Source organism: Toxoplasma gondii, chromosome X, assembly GCF_000006565.2.
Source record: "Toxoplasma gondii ME49 chromosome X, whole genome shotgun sequence".
NCBI classification, from domain to species: Eukaryota; Apicomplexa; class Conoidasida; order Eucoccidiorida; family Sarcocystidae; genus Toxoplasma; species Toxoplasma gondii.
The window spans coordinates 60,190-76,300 of record NC_031478.1 but is presented as its reverse complement, the minus strand read 5'-3'; the positions used below and the strand labels follow the sequence as shown (position 1 = coordinate 76,300).

The following is a 16,111-nucleotide window of genomic DNA, read 5'->3' as shown; positions in this document are numbered from 1 at the left end:
CACATATTTGGATTAGTCACCTAAAAACGCAACACCGGCTTTATAGAAGCATAAATAAGCAGGTCAAGTAGTTCATGGATTGAATAACGTTGAACACTGCCCTGGTGACCCAGGGTAGTCTCCGTTGTGTCTCTACCGATAGTCGTATAGACGTCCCGATTTGAGACGGTTTTCGCGACCAAGCGCGAACTTGTGATTGTTGTTGTGCCGGTATCGTCCCGCTGAGGTTCACTGCAAACGATAAAACCGGTATCCTATTAAGTCGTCTCAACTCGGGGTGTTACCAGCAGTGAAAGAAGAATGGTGAACACGATTGAGAAAAAACATTCGGGGTTCCCTACCGCTTTCCAGCTCCCGTCTCGACTGAAGACAAGACGTGGGCTGCTCTTCTGTCATGACCCGCGTATACTGCTTTTCTCAGTTGCTTTATGTCTGACGGCTCTTGTGCCATTCGTTACTTTCGAGTGTTCTACACGTCGGATGTGTACAACCTTGGTTGATTCCGTTCTCGGTCTTGAGACGAATACTGATTGGAGTGGTACGTACAGTTGGACAGACACACGAGAGGGTACAACAGTCGGAGGGGACGGCGGTGCTGCTGAAGCAGACAGCAGTGCTTCAGAACTAGACCGCGGTGCTACAATTGAGTCATCTTCCGTCGAATCATCTCAAGAACTAAGCACAAATTCGAGCGTCACCGCGCGTACTTCAAGGATCCAACGCTCCGGACGGGCAGGTCCAATAGTGGCCTTCACAATGTGAGTTGAAACGCAGTCTTGAATCGTATCGGCGCCACAACTACCCCTGCTGGGCGGGTGCGTGGACGTGGCTGCATTAAGAAAAACGTCTCGAGTTATATAAGACTCGAGCACTACCTGGAATTTCATTATTAGAGAGTCTGTCTACCTCGAGGAGGCGCCATGTGGCCTCGTTCACCGTTCACTATCTGTTTTCCGAAATCTCCACGATGTTATTCCGAAAAATAGCTGAAAGCATTTCTTGGCGTGTCTTCTTCGATAACGAGGGTTCCCTGAACGGAGGTTGAAGTCTGCTTGGGTAGTTATGGCAGAGCGAAATACTTCTCTAGCATATCGACTATGTAAAAGGAAGACAGTCGGTTTCCCGGTAAATATTCGCCATGTTGTACTGAAACGAACGGGGTCAACCAAGATATCTCATCAATGAGAAAGTGAAGAAGACGTCGTGTCTTTCCACTTACTTGGGGAGAGAAGAGGACCATCCTGATGTCGAGCATTCGTCTCGCCCCATTGTGGTTCGGTTCTATCGGCTATGGCTCTACGACGAAACACTCCGCTTGACATACCGTGTTTCCCTTCATATGAATGGGAAGTCAGTGCTACAAAGACCTTGCTCAAACCGCTGCTACAGAACACACAGAAATCAAACCAACATTCTGGTTACTTACCAAAGCAAAACAATTTTGTGAAATTTCATTGCTGCGGAATACACAGGGACGTATTGCTCGAGGATCATTCTCAGTTCCTGTTCTGTTCCACCGTGTGACACCGAGATCCATTCTATGGGAGGTTGCAGACGCAGTGGGTGGAAGACAGAGGCACGTCCGAGATACTCGGCTCGCGCCGCAGCCCTGAACAAATAATTTGTCTACGAGCGAAGCAGGAGGAAAAGTGGCTGCCAAGGGCATGTGAAACACATTCAAATTACCACCTTGTCTGCAGCAAGTTCTCTTCCTGGACGTGTGTGTCTCTCGTTATCCAAACACTCCCCGCGAGCCCGGAGTGCCCCAGAGATGACGCAGTTGGTACTGCTGAAGCGTCGGATCTGTCGCCCGTTGTCGAAGTTTTAAGGAGCCATATCTATCCTTGAATCGATGAACCGTTGCCTGCGCTGCAATGCGTTTCGCCAATTCGTTGCACGGGGCAGCCTTTGCAGTGTTTATCACAAAAAGAATTATTGTTGCCACGCGACTACTGACGGAACACCGCGCAAGGGGGACAGCTCCGTTTGCCATATTGTGTAAATGATCCCATCGTCTTTTTTCTGGCTTTCGTTTCATGTGGGTGTAATTTTACAGCCTTGCAAGCGTTATACTTTCTATCGTCCTCGTCGCCATCTTTCTCAGCTGGGGCAGAAAGTCGCGTAAAGCAACTACGCCAGCTCCAAGTAAGTCTTCAGATGCGTTTCTCAGGAGCGCTCGGAAATCCCCTTAAAATTCACCGGAAGTGATTTCACAATGAGGGCGTTGCGGCAGTATGATTCAGCGGTTCAGAATTACCAATGCTCTGGATACTCTTCTACCAAACGTTTTTCGTGTGTTTGATTTTCCTCTGCCAGCCGACTCAGCCGTGCAGTAAGTTACCAACGACACTACCACGCCAGTCTGGCAACAACAATTCTACACATACATTTGCAGATGCATTGCAACCCGTACGACTGCCATTTACCCTGGTCGCTGTGATATTCCGAACTTCGTTTCTGTCGTTTGATACCAGATTGTCTCTCCGGGGTAGAGCGCATGCGGAGTGCCACGCGTGATGATGGACGGCTGAAAACACAGAGGCTGGATATTGGGCAGACAACACGCCCCATTCACACTCATGAGGGCTCGCACCTCATGTGTGCTGTTCCCATCGTAATGGATCCGTTCTGTCCAGACCACAGGTGAGCCGAAGCGGTTTGCAGTAGTGCGTTTGTAGAGTCAGAAGGATGCTTTATGGAATCACCGTCCCGAAGGACCACTTGTTCTTTTGCCTCTTGTGGTATGGGGCGAGAGAGATTTAGCCGGTTACTGGCGCGTGGGAATCGCCACTGTTTGATTCTGAGAGCACAATGTGAGATGGCGCCTTCGATATTGGAGTAGTCCGATATGAAGACTTCTACGATGCATACGACGGTTCGTTCCAGATAGATTCACGGCACCCTCCCATGGAGAAACCACTCGTTTTCCATCTCGAAGCGGACTCTTCACTAGAGTTCTTGACGTTAGGATCAGTGTGCCTGGTAGGGACAGCATTGACATGGACGGTTCGGCTGCAGGCTAACATTTTGTCCGTGTGGGCAGCTGACTCAGACCACGGACCCTTAAGTGGAGGATGCCATCGTGAAAAACCTTGACACGATCAGAGACCGTAAACACGTCTCTGGCGACTTTTTCCGCGTGTGGACAGTGAATCTGTGTATGCATTCAGAATTTCGAGTGTGGATCTAAAATGGTGGCGTTTGTAAAGGACACATCCGAACGAGACAATGCTCCAACAATATGTTTAGATCGAGGGACTTTGACTGAGAAGTAAACTGGCCAAAATGCTAGGATCTGCGATGATTCGCAGGCCTGAAAGTTGCATATCACAGTGACATTTATCTGTTCTGGCAGTAGTTTTTCGTGAAAGCTGGTTGCAGCTTTCTGAGAGACAAGGCGGTATCGGCTCGTGGAGCGTCGTTAGCACACTCGGGTGACCAGCTTGGCTTCCGCTGCGGCCTTCAATGTTTCCGTGCGATGCCAGCGAGTTCGATCGCAGCAGCCATTATATGGACAGTGGATGAGAACCACATGTTCAGATGTTCGCTCAGTTGAGTGTTACTCTTTTCCCCACTCACTGAACAGGCACCAACAACGAGAATCAGCGTTCAGTTTAATGCTGCGCACCTTGTCCTGGTTATATTCCTGCAGATAATCGAGAATGTACATGACAAGCTGCGTTACGGGTCGGACGCAACCGAATCCTCGCTGCCAGGGATAACGAGCGACACGTTGCTGCTGCGGGGGGCATGCTACGATTCATGACTGTAGTTCACATTTTGTCGTATACTCTGCAACTCCACCAAAGTCGCTACATCCTTCTTATGCATGAACTATCACTCCACTGTTCCTGTGTTGTGAGAGTCCTCAGGCTCTCGGAATGAAGAAAGCAATCAAACTGCTCGTGAGTCCTCTTTCTGCAGTGGCCAGCGTATCGTATCTCAGCAGAGGTTTGGACGATCTAAGGGGCCACTAACTGATTCAGCCACTGTGCATGCCATAGGGAGATATTTAGCTGCCTGCCACTTTCCGTCAGCTGTTTATGTCTCACAGAGAGCTGGTTCGAGACAGAACGACTACCATGTAGAAGTGGATTGGGAAACTAGAGGGGTGCGACTATGTCCACACTGTTGTGCCTCGACGATGTTTTGAAGCGGTGCTTCCTGTTTGAGGAACGGTGTGATTCATGCACTCTCGGGGCATGCACCGGCAGCTTGCTGTGTGCTTTTCTTGTGCTGCTCTTACGGATTTGTCTCTAACGCGTCGGTGAGATTCGTGCGGTTCGCTCGTGGGGACTGGGTTTCCGACAACAGAACCGCTTTTTGCACAGTCTTTGTCACCTGCGGAGGTCTCGTCTCCCTTTTTTATGCCCAGATATCCGACCGCTCAGGGAATGAAGAATGGGTCGAGCGTCACTGATGACGTCTATATCCAATGCAATATCGCACGGTGGCTTCGTCGCCGAGGAGAGTGTCTGCTCGGTTAATTGAGTTGGACCGTGTGTCGAGTAGTGAGTCTTCGGTGTCGTCGTCTATGACATATCACCGGGAAAAGTAGCCTGGTTTATGCGGACGTGAGCAGCGCCTCCTCTACGTGCCGCGGTGGTCTCTCCCATACACGCTACGGCGCAGATGAGCATACGAGGTGTGCCGTAAGTTTCACGAAGGGCATGCCAGTTACTGGGACTGATGGGCTGGATGTTTAGTCTCACAACCTCCTCAGAACAAATAGACTTTCGTCTTTGTTTGCCGGCTACCAAAAAAATTAACCCAGTGATAGTGAGAGCTGGAAGAATGTTCCCTTCGCACTTGACAAGTTTGTCAGACCTCTGAGTGACAGGAGTCTGCGGGATTACATGAGATCGTTCAACAGCTTGAGGCTCAGTAAATTAGAACATCAATTTCAAGACAGAGAGATTTGGGGTTCATGTGCGCTACAACAAGAAGGCGTCGCCCCATAGTGAAACGCGAGAAGAGGGTTTACCAAGGTACCCGGCCGTGAGATGAAAAATGAAGTGCCCTTGCGGAGAGGCCATCTTTTCTCATATGCGTGTAGACCACTGATTTTATCATGAACTGAGACACAACAACGTACCCCAATAAGAAATTACCATATTCTGGTGATGCGGGTGGCATTAACTGACCCCGCAGCATTCGTGTTGTATGAGAACCAGATCGCTCATACAAAGACAACCTGAAACTTCAGAGGCTTCAGCCCACGTGGATCCAGTTCTTTGGTTGCGATTTGACCACACACAATCACCTGTAGAAATGTATGACACCTGCGCTAGTTTAGCTGTTTGCGTGTGCATCTACGTTTTCTGGTTGATGTGCGCGACAGTGCACACATGCGCAAACAACGGTTATTCGCCAGGCGTCTCGTACCTTTGCTCGCTATTTAGCTACACAGGGTTTCGTGATGCTCTGCATACCTGCTGCCAGTCTCCTCGAGGAAGTGTCTGAATGCCCTTCGTGTTCGGATCCTCTGTGTCTGAACAGTGGAAGCTCGTGAGCACTGCCACAAAAATGCCAGATTCTTTGTAGTGCGATGAGCTTACTTTTCTCTTCGTATACACGGAATACGAACATGCCCGTTCAAGTAGCTTCGCGATGACGAGCGAAGATCTGTGCTGGGGAATTAGCAGTGTCATTTTCCCATAGCTTTGGTGGACACCTGCCGGTAAGCGGAGAAGATACACCTCGCCTCATGTGTTGACTCATACGTAAGTGATCCCACTGGTGGATGTTGAGACCAACATGCGCGTCTACGACAAAAAGGAATCCTCGCATGGTTTCCGTCTCTTGGAGTGATGCGCCACAAAAATGCCAGTAGAATGCGCGCTACCAAAACATGCGCTGGCTGTGCTGTTCTGGGACGTGCAGGTAGTTGCTGGACTAGCAACGATTGCCCTTGGAATTACGCTGGTGAGTTCGCATAAGAAATCGGAGAATCTACGTGAGCGCATGGTTCATCGACAAACGGATGGCTGAAGGCAACGCAGAGTTACAGGAACTATAATTAGATTTCTGCAGAGACTTTCAAGTCCACACAGTCGCGTTCGTTTCTCACAAGGACGAGAGTTTCTCGTACGCCGTTTACATTTCGTCCGTGCAGCGTGGATCAGGAGAGAACGTTTGTCCGGTGCAGCTCGTACAGGTATCTCTTCGTTTGGGGTATGCGATCATCGAACAGGGCATTTGCACAGCATTCGAGTGTGCTGTCTACATAGTATCAACTCTGCTTATCCAGTGTAGGCAACTACATGAGTTACCGATTACTGTGCTATTCGAGGATACTGTCGCGCTCCGTACTGCAGTACCTGATTACAGTAAGCGGCAGATGAGGAAAGGTCGATCACTGTAGCCTTCTACGGCCTAAATAAAAGTACACGACGAAGGCGAGGCTGTTTAGAAAGAAAGATCCACGGCAGGTATTCAAGGCTGTGGTACAGTGTCAGTAGCCGATCAGCCTCTAAGTGCAAACACATCCTAAGAAGGTAACGCACTTCGCTTCGACTATCCGGCGAGCATGCCGTGCCAGATACGTCTTCGAGCATCGTGCGCCAGTCGTTTGATTCGCAGGGGGGTTCCCATTTGTATGTTGATATATCCTGGGAGTAGCCTCAACGCTATGTTTGTGGTCCATAGTACTGGTTCATTCGTCTCACGGCACAGCACGACTCGGGTGACCACAAGCAAATGCGCCAGCGTCTTGAGCAAGAGCGTCGGGACAAGTCATAAATCTTTTCCAGATTACTGTATTGCACGGACGGTAAGGATTACATGCACATCTCTGAGATGTACACCAAACAAACCTGATAATGGGGATGATGGCGTCGATTCCAATTAACTGTGCATCTCCTTACATCGGTTGAGCCTTGTGAAGGTCTCCCCAAAAACCGTCGGATTCTGAGGATACAGCACGGTGCTTTGATGAACATGCAACGGTACGGCTGGGCGGTTTTCGCTCGTCGGTGAGGTGCGGCTGACTTCTGAGAAATGCCGCTGACTGACTACTATGGTGTTGGCGGTGCACGCAGCTGGAAAAAGCGCAGTAGGAGCCGTGCACTTAGTTGTGCAGAGTTGACATATGTTATGCATTGAAGAGACTCTTGGGTGTTGTTGGACGATGCTGTTCAATGATTATACCGGGGATTAAACAATGCGTGAGAGGGAATGCGCAAAAACGTCCGTTTTATTTTGCGCAGCCTAGGATAGTGAGTATTTTGGCCAGATTTCGTGTGCATGATGGAATCTGTACCTGATGATGAGGCTGATGAGAGGGTTCCTCAGAAGAATCGTCGAACATCGCAAGAAACACACTGAGATGAGTCACGTGGGCTACAAGTAGCGGAAGGAGTCGGGCTTCCAAGCGTCAGCGCCATCCAGCGTTGTGTGTTGCCCCGATGGTATGCCATCATGCGTCACGACGTTGCGTGAGACTGCTGTCCCCGTAGAGAAGGAACTGCTGACAGAGTGACGATGCAGCGCGTCACCACAGTGGAGGACTGAGCCTAGCTCTTGGTGAATGTTGTGGTCCACTTCACGCTTGGCGTTACGTCGAGAATTGCCGATCGCGAGCGCACGCAGATGGCTCAATCGCTACGGTGTCTGTATCGAAGCATTTGGATTGCGTCATAAGAGAGGAACTTTCTTCTCTGTAAACAGCGACTAAATCAGGTGAATCTTCGCATTCCATAGGCTCAGGTAAGTGCAATACAGCATTCTACCTATGATACACCACGGAAGTTTGCCAGATTTCGGAGAGATACGCAGCGAAAATCGGCGTTAGTCATGAGGATGTGGTGATTAGTTGTGAGGGTGAAAGGATTTGGAGAGAAACACATCTCATATGGAAAGTACCTCCGGTCATCTTCTCAAAGGGCAATTTCATCGCGATGTTAAGATACATTTCAGGCGTCCACTTCACGTAGTATCTCATTTCATCTGTTTGTAGGCGATCTATGCTGGCACGTTCAAGGGAAGCCCCCCGGGGATAACGGAGGACCACGAGAAACTGAATTTGGTTTGTAAGCGTTGCCAACTCAAGAGCGGACGTGATACGGGGCTCAAATACAACGTAGCACGACCTAGAGGGCGGTTATGCGTGCCTGCGTACATGGAAGCACGTTCAGAATTCGACAGTCGCCTGTACAGTTTTCCATGAACGGTGTTGTGTTTCGGTGGCTACAGGCTGCTGGGGGAGCGGTATGCAGTGTCTGATGACTTCCCACAGTTGAAGCGATGGTCTTGCAGTCCAGGTAAGAGTCTGCACTCGAATCCTTGTTTCACTGGCAGTCGTTAGGATGTGTTCTGGGTGTTTTCTTTTGCAGCCTGTAAGCGCTTAACTACCGGTTATCTCGGAGCTGTGGTAACTCGTTTCAACGTTCCACTTTGTCGTTGCCTGAATATTTTTCTATCGAGGTGTGTCACGGGACAAGCATGAGGCAAAAAGAATAGGGCGTGCCTGTGACCAAATAATGGTTGAAGTTAAATTTGTTAAGGTACAGCCTGAAATACAGAGCCCCGCACACAAGTGGGAGAACCGCGTTAATCGTGGAAATCCGCATATGAAACGAGCAGCCGGATTCACACTCAGTTGGCTTATCATTGGTAGCATGCCTCAAACTCAGGAAGGAGCACAGAACAATCTTGCGCATGAACCGCGTGCGATTGAAACAACGGGGAGGACGGCTGCGGAGGCAGAATGTAAATGTATCTCCGTGCGGCTGAGCCATGGCATCACTAGTTCCTGGTCCGTCGGTCTGCCCCAAGAGTGACCAATAAATCTGCACGGATTCACGGATTCCTAACTAACTGTATCTGTGCGGTAGCGTCAGCACAGTGACTACGGTTGTTCTACTGGCATCCATCGATATGTGAATGTGCTAATACGAACAAGGACGACAGCTTCTCTCGCGTTTGCTTCAGAGAGGGTGACAACTGGCTCAAGTTTAGGGTCGTCAGTCCACTACGACCGTACTCCTCAATCCGATGCCCCCTAACAATGCTCTTGCGTTGCGTCGCGTTGCAAAGCTCGCCGTTTGTTCTCGTTCAAGCCTTCATTGAGTGTGCAGGTGCATCGCCAGAGAAAAACGGACCTAGATTTTGGGATGCACGAGATCGTCTTTTTGGTTTTCCAGTCCCTGCAAGTGCGTTCGGTTCTCTTCTGGGACTCGCCGAGCGTTGACAACACCGGAAAAGGATAATGCATACGTATGCATGCTTCTCTCGCCCGCGTCCGCGCTACTCCCAGTATCTCGATTCAACTCTCGGGATGCTTCCGAGAAATCAGCGTAGGGGGCACTCCATGGTGATAGAACCCTCATCGAGGTGTGATGTGAGGCAATACCTGCACTGCGTCGCTACTATGTCACAGAGCAGCACCCAGCTGACGTTGGTTCCCGGGTCAACTCTTCTAAAAACCCTTCTCGGATGGTCTCAGCTGTGCACGTCCAGAACCGTGAAGTTTCCAATTGTGAGAGGGGAGTAGCAATGGTAAGTGCATGTGTTTCTGCGGGTACCTCAGCACGGGCCATCATGATGTGACATCTGGTTTTGGACTGCGATGGAATCAATCTCAGAACATTTTTGGAATATGGCTGTGGATGGCCACAGGAGGTGAGGCTCGCGTTTGTTGTCCATTAGAGTTGCCTGTTGTGGGAATGGCCAGTTCGTGGAGCGACAGCCGGAGGGGAACTGCGTCAGCATGCCTGTCCTAGTGGGGTAGGAGAGGGTGGCGAACGTGTACGGTCGGATACGTCAGTGTGCGGGGGCATAATGTGAGAGCTGGCTTGTCGACTGTCATGAACTCGACACGATAACATCATTACAACTTAGCCGCAGAAAAACACAGGTGAGGTGAGGGCTGCCTGTGTTTTGCTCATGGGTCAACGCGCGGGGAAACAGTGTGCGAGCTGGCTAGTGGGCTGTCATGAGCTTCATGCGGAAACGTTGAAACGTGGTTGTGGAGACTCAGGAAGTACGGTTCGACTTTTTATATCATTACGATTTTTCTGTTGTGTGACTGAGCGGATGCGGGTGAGCGAGAGCCGTAGGAGTGTCGGTGAGATTGGAGTAGGAACGGTAGGTATACTTGGTTGATCGGGGACGTCCATAAGAGGGGGGTCATGGTATCACCTGATTCGAGAACTGCCGTGGGCTCCATGTCAGAACATCACTGGAATGTTGTTGTGAGCTGCCACAGGAGCTGAGGCCCCTTTTTACCGTCCTCTTGGTTTTGCGTGTTGTAGGAAGGACCATATGTGGTTGATCGAGAGGCGAATGGATGCTCCATCAGAGTGTCGAGGAGAGTGAAGTACAAATTGTAGTTGATTGTGGATGGTCGGCAACTTCTGTACTCAGGGGCATAATGTGACATCGGACTTGTGATCTGCGGTGCGCTCTATGTACGAACACAATTGGAATGTGGTTGTGGACAGCTACATGACGGGAGGACTGCTTTTGTTTTGCATTTGGTTCTGTATGTTATGTGAACGAATGGATGCGGGTGAACGACACCGGAAGGGTGTGTGTCAGAGTGTCAGTACGCGTGGAGTAGGAACGTAGGCGAATATGGCTGGTCGAGTAGTTCCTCGGGCGAGTGTATGATATCAAGTCTGGTTAGACGACCGAGAGATTAGTATCAGAGCATCGTCGGAATCGGTTGTGGTCAGATGCAGGAAGTGAGGGCCGCTTTTGATTCCCGTTGGATTTCTTCTGCTGCGTGGAGATGTACATGCGGTTGAGCGAGAGCCGACGGGTGCCGTGGGAGAATGTTGGGGAGAGTGGAGTGGGAGAGAAAGATGAACACGGCTGGTCAGGCACTTCCGTGCGCGAGGAGATGATGTCTCCTCTGATTTGAGAACGACCGAGAGATTAGTATCAGAGCATCGTCGGAATCGGTTGTGGTCAGATGCAGGAAGTGAGGGCCGCTTTTGATTCCCGTTGGATTTCTTCTGCTGCGTGGAGATGTACATGCGGTTGAGCGAGAGCCGACGGGTGCCGTGGGAGAATGTTGGGGAGAGTGGAGTGGGAGAGAAAGATGAACACGGCTGGTCAGGCACTTCCGTGCGCGAGGGCATGATGTCTCCTCTGATTTGAGAACGACCGAGATATTAGTATCAGAGCATCGTCGGAATCGGTTGTGGTCAGATGCAGGAAGTGAGGGCCGCTTTTGATTCCCGTTGGATTTCTTCTGCTGCGTGGAGATGTACATGCGGTTGAGCGAGAGCCGACGGGTGCCGTGGGAGAATGTTGGGGAGAGTGGAGTGGGAGAGAAAGATGAACACGGCTGGTCAGGCACTTCCGTGCGCGAGGGCATGATGTCTCCTCTGATTTGAGAACGACCGAGAGATTAGTATCAGAGCATCGTCGGAATCGGTTGTGGTCAGATGCAGGAAGTGAGGGCCGCTTTTGATTCCCGTTGGATTTCTTCTGCTGCGTGGAGATGTACATGCGGTTGAGCGAGGGCCGACGGGTGCCGTGGGAGAATGTTGGGGAGAGTGGAGTGGGAGAGAAAGATGAACACGGCTGGTCAGGCACTTCCGTGCGCGAGGAGATGATGTCTCCTCTGATTTGAGAACGACCGAGAGATTAGTATCAGAGCATCGTCGGAATCGGTTGTGGTCAGATGCAGGAAGTGAGGGCCGCTTTTGATTCCCGTTGGATTTCTTCTGCTGCGTGGAGATGTACATGCGGTTGAGCGAGAGCCGACGGGTGCCGTGGGAGAATGTTGGGGAGAGTGGAGTGGGAGAGAAAGATGAACACGGCTGGTCAGGCACTTCCGTGCGCGAGGAGATGATGTCTCCTCTGATTTGAGAACGACCGAGAGATTAGTATCAGAGCATCATCGGAAAGTGGTTGTTAGCTTCCGCATAAGGCGCGGATCGTTGTGGTTCCCTGCTAGGGTCTGCAGGTCGTTTTTGTGTTTCAAGGCGTCTCTGAAGTGGGTTGCTGTTTTGGGATGCGATACAGTGGCGGTGGATGGTAGTGTTGTGTTGCCTCATCGCAGGTAATGCGTTAGGTGGAGCCGTTGTCCTAATAAAATTTTCGGTGATGGCAATGGCTTAGCTCCGCAGCAAGCGGGGAACACTGGAGGTTTCAAAGAATGCCATCCTGTAGGGTAGCCGTTTGTAGTGGACTCGCGTAGAGGAATAGAGGATGCACAACTCTAAGCATCTATCCATCTCTCCGGGTCTGCGTATTCTGAGATATGTGTCCATCGTCGGCTGAAGCAGCCGGAGCTCGCGTGTGATGCCCTTGGATGCGAAAGCACCTCGCACAGAATTTGAGTCCGTGGCCAATACTTCACCTGACTAAATGCACAGATACGCAATACAGTCTCAGAAAAAAAGCTCTGTTTGACTAACGGATTCGCTGGAACGTCATTGTCGTCTTATATAGTGGGCCTTCGCTTCAGGATGGCGTGACGGTACGTTTGGATCAAAGCAATACACACGTAACTTCAGGCATAACGTCACTGCTGACCTCTGTTGGAAATCGACGAATGGTGCTTTGTTTTATCTACCACGGTCGAGCGTTGCTCTCCTGCGCCCCCGTCATCGTCGCACGTACATGTAACATCCACACGCACTCAATACAATGCTACTGCGGCCGTGGTGGCTGCCGCGTAAGGCTCGAATTCGCGCGTTGTACCAAGGTGCCCCTCTTAAATAGTCACGGTCAGTTCGAAACATGCATGTATCAATTATTCCGCCTGTGGCCTATTGACAACTGAGTTGCGCGTTTGTAGCCACTTCAGGTGATGGTGTTGGTATGTGACAAACCGGTCTTCTTACTTAAGGTGAAGGTGGCTTTTTTCTACCAGCTCTGGTGGAGAAGATGGGAGTTCATGGAGGCGGAAGGCTTAAACGTCGCCATCACAGCCTTCGTATCTTTTCCACTACTCAAAGAGATAGGCAAATAGTATTTATATTAGTGAGACACATCGATGCGTTAGAACTCTCCTGTAAATATACTACGTAACTGGCCCAGGTCCGACATCAGCACGTAATGCACTGGAGAGCTTACAGAGATCGCCTGAAACTTGCGGATTTTCACATCGTTACTATTGCAACTTTAAAAGAACGCTTGTTTGATTCGCTTCTTTCCTGCCAGCTCGGTTTCGATGATTTTGTTCTTTGGTGGTCGCGCAGGTTACCTCCTTTGACAGCTTTTATCTCATAACTGAAGTTATATCCAGACATACACAGTTCGCGATCGCGGATCAGTTGTAACGAGACAGTATTTGCTTAGTACGATGTGAGGAAAGAGAGCGGCTGCAATCTCGTTTTGCGATGCGGCTACCTCATCTTGTTCATGTCGACGGTACCGGTTTGAATGCTTGGAAAAATGTTCCACTCGGTGTGTTGGCGTAGATAATAAATAGTGCGCCATGACGCAGAATTCAATTGATTTATGAATATTTTTCCGGCTTGGTCGGTTTTCTGTTCTCGTACATAGAATCCATGAAGCGCGTGAGAGATTCGCAGATTCCACTATCCCATGTTTACGTTGTCATGCGACCTCAATGAACAGGAAGTACGTTTCTGCCACTGGAATAAATTGGAAAAATAGGGCTTGCCTACAGGATCAAGAACTAGTTCTCCATAGCGCCTTCTACAGAGCCGGTCAAGAGCGCGTGGACATTTGTCATGTGTCTTTACGAGCGCACATTTCACCGCATACCTGAGCACGTGCCGCTTCGTATCAATGTCTACCCACATTCAGCGGGCGCACAGAGAAAGTGAATACGCTGAAACGGTGCTGCCGTCGTTTGTAGCACTATTTATTCAGCTGATGGTCAGCCCAGGTGCCAACAACGGAAGCTTGCATATTGGGACAAACTCAGCGGTCCACCGATGAGAGACTGAACATTTGGGGAGTAGAAATCGGCACTCGTTCTTCGCCTGGCATGAAACTATAGTTCCAGAAGGCCCGTGCTCAATGCCACACCTGAAACGTGGATCTGGTACTGGGAATGGTAAAGAATTATGTGCCCAAACAGTACTTCGAGAACCACATGGGCAATCAACTCTCAAAAAGTAAGTGACGGGACTACAGTACGAAGAGGTTCCGATAGTGAATTGGAGTTTTTTCAACTAGAATTGCATGGCTGTCCTAAACACGCGCAAAAACGTGGCCATCACGAGATGTATCACCGGTCACTGTGCCAGCGCCTAAGACATGTGTATTTGGTTCCTCCTGTCTCGCCGCTGAGTAGCGAGGAATGTCTCAAACCGCTGAAGAGTGTAGCAGCCTCACAAAAAAAAATTCAGAGTTGTGAGGAACGGATATGATGCGTCGGGGTGCACCAACAGCCCTTGTCAGTTTAGGCGGAGGGGACTCAGGATACGGAACGCACACAGGCTACGTCGTGTCTCAGCAAACACGACAGTGCCTTGTCAGCAGGTACTCAGAATTGTCACATATAAAATGGATTGCGGCAAGTGAGGGGCAGCACAAATCAATGTTGAACGGTACTTGTCTGGGTCGTAATCACAGCACGGGCTGCCCCGTTGTTCAGGCGATGCATCGCTATTGTACACATGCATACACGCATATGAGAGCCCGAGAGAGAGAGAGGCAAAAACTCAGGAAACCATTGGATGTACGGAGCGCCACCTATTCGTCATGTGTGGGGAATATGGAGTTTACCTCAGGCAAGATTGTTGCTGTGGAGAGAGGCACACCGTCTGTACTCAGAACCCCTCCTGGCTTCTTGTGGTCCTCCCACACACAAGAGCGGTTCCGGATTTTTTTGCTCCAAGACGATTTTGCGAGAGATAGTGCTGGAGCTGTTCACTGGAAAACAGTGTTGTGATTCTGCCTGTCGTCGTACCGTCTTCCTGATTCGGAGTTTCAAATCAATCGCAGCTTCACCGCTCAAGGGTCAACCGTATCAGGCTCATTTTGCTTGGTCTTGCTGTGGCTACTTGGGCACTGTGAGAGTGCCGTATCGGTTATTAAGACGGGAGTCGTTGACGAATGTGGTGCCGCCATTCAGATGAAGACTGCTTCGAGCCTTGTCCACATCGCCCGTCACGTTGCTTCGAATTAAATTACAGACTCCACCGGAAACCACATGCGTATGTGTGACTATGGCTACGAGAAGGACGAACACTAGTAGACAGCTGACTGGATCTACGATGCCTCCACAAGAACGCTGAGCGGAAGAAACACGACTCTTGTATAATAGAAGTACTCAGAGGTTTTGTGTTGTTCCTAACATAATGGTGCGAACATGGCAGAACGATCAGGTGTACACTTAGAGCGCTCAAGAGATTTATGGGCAGCATACTCTGTACATTTCTAAATATTCCACGCTGTCGACGCCGAAACACAGCTTCTAGCGGTACGTGGTGCGGACGGTTAATCGCTCTGAGAGAGAACGGGGGCGCTTTGACAGGTGTGTCACTTCCGAACCAGGTTGGTCTCACGTAGCGGGCTGAATATGTGGCATACATCACTCTTCATTTGCGAGTGCCTTTGATCATCCCACTATTCCCGAAGCTAATCTCTACAATGGAACCAGCTGGGCACAGTTAAGCGTGCATGAGCTTGCTGGAGCCCTTTTGGCGAGTGCCAAAGCTGAAAAAGTATCGAGTTTGGTTACTAGATGGTAGTGAATATGCAACTGTGGGTCAAAAGGTCAGTGGGCTGTTGTTTGGATTGTCACGCGTTGGGTGAAACAGCCGCACATGCCAGCACTTCGTAAGACATCCTTTTGGAGGCAGGGGGCCTCGCAGGACTAATTATCACGTTTTCAGGATAAAAGACCAAATAGCCTCCCGCTAGTTTTGTTCCGGAAATGGGTCGAACGCGCATTTTCCAATTGACATGGAAGATTGTAAGACGATTTGGTGTCAGTCCGTTATCACACACAACCACAGCCTTTGTGAGGACACACGCTGTGACGTGCTGACGAAACATTACTGATAAATGTTTTTTCTGTGCAGACACGCTTTCCTGAAATTCGTCCTCAAATGCAATATCTTAGTGTCGACAACCTTTTATACAACTTGTGTTTGTGTTCGATATCACGATGCAAGCCCCGAGCGCGTACTTACTGATGATGAACATTTCGTGCGTTATTGTTGATTCGCCAATA

General features: G+C 50.0%; 1 protein-coding gene across 1 annotated transcript; it reads left to right on the top strand.

Annotated features, from left to right (window-relative positions):
• On the top strand, window positions 1-4,404 carry TGME49_200590 (Toxoplasma gondii family C protein). Its single transcript, XM_018779158.1, has 5 exons — window positions 1-758; window positions 2,057-2,145; window positions 2,317-2,332; window positions 2,475-2,643; window positions 3,873-4,404. The coding sequence occupies exons 1-4, from the start codon at window positions 301-303 to the stop codon at window positions 2,515-2,517; spliced, it is 606 nt and encodes a 201-aa protein (XP_018636103.1). The 5' UTR covers window positions 1-300; the 3' UTR covers window positions 2,518-2,643; window positions 3,873-4,404.
• The last annotated feature ends 11,707 nt before the right edge of the window (window positions 4,405-16,111 follow it).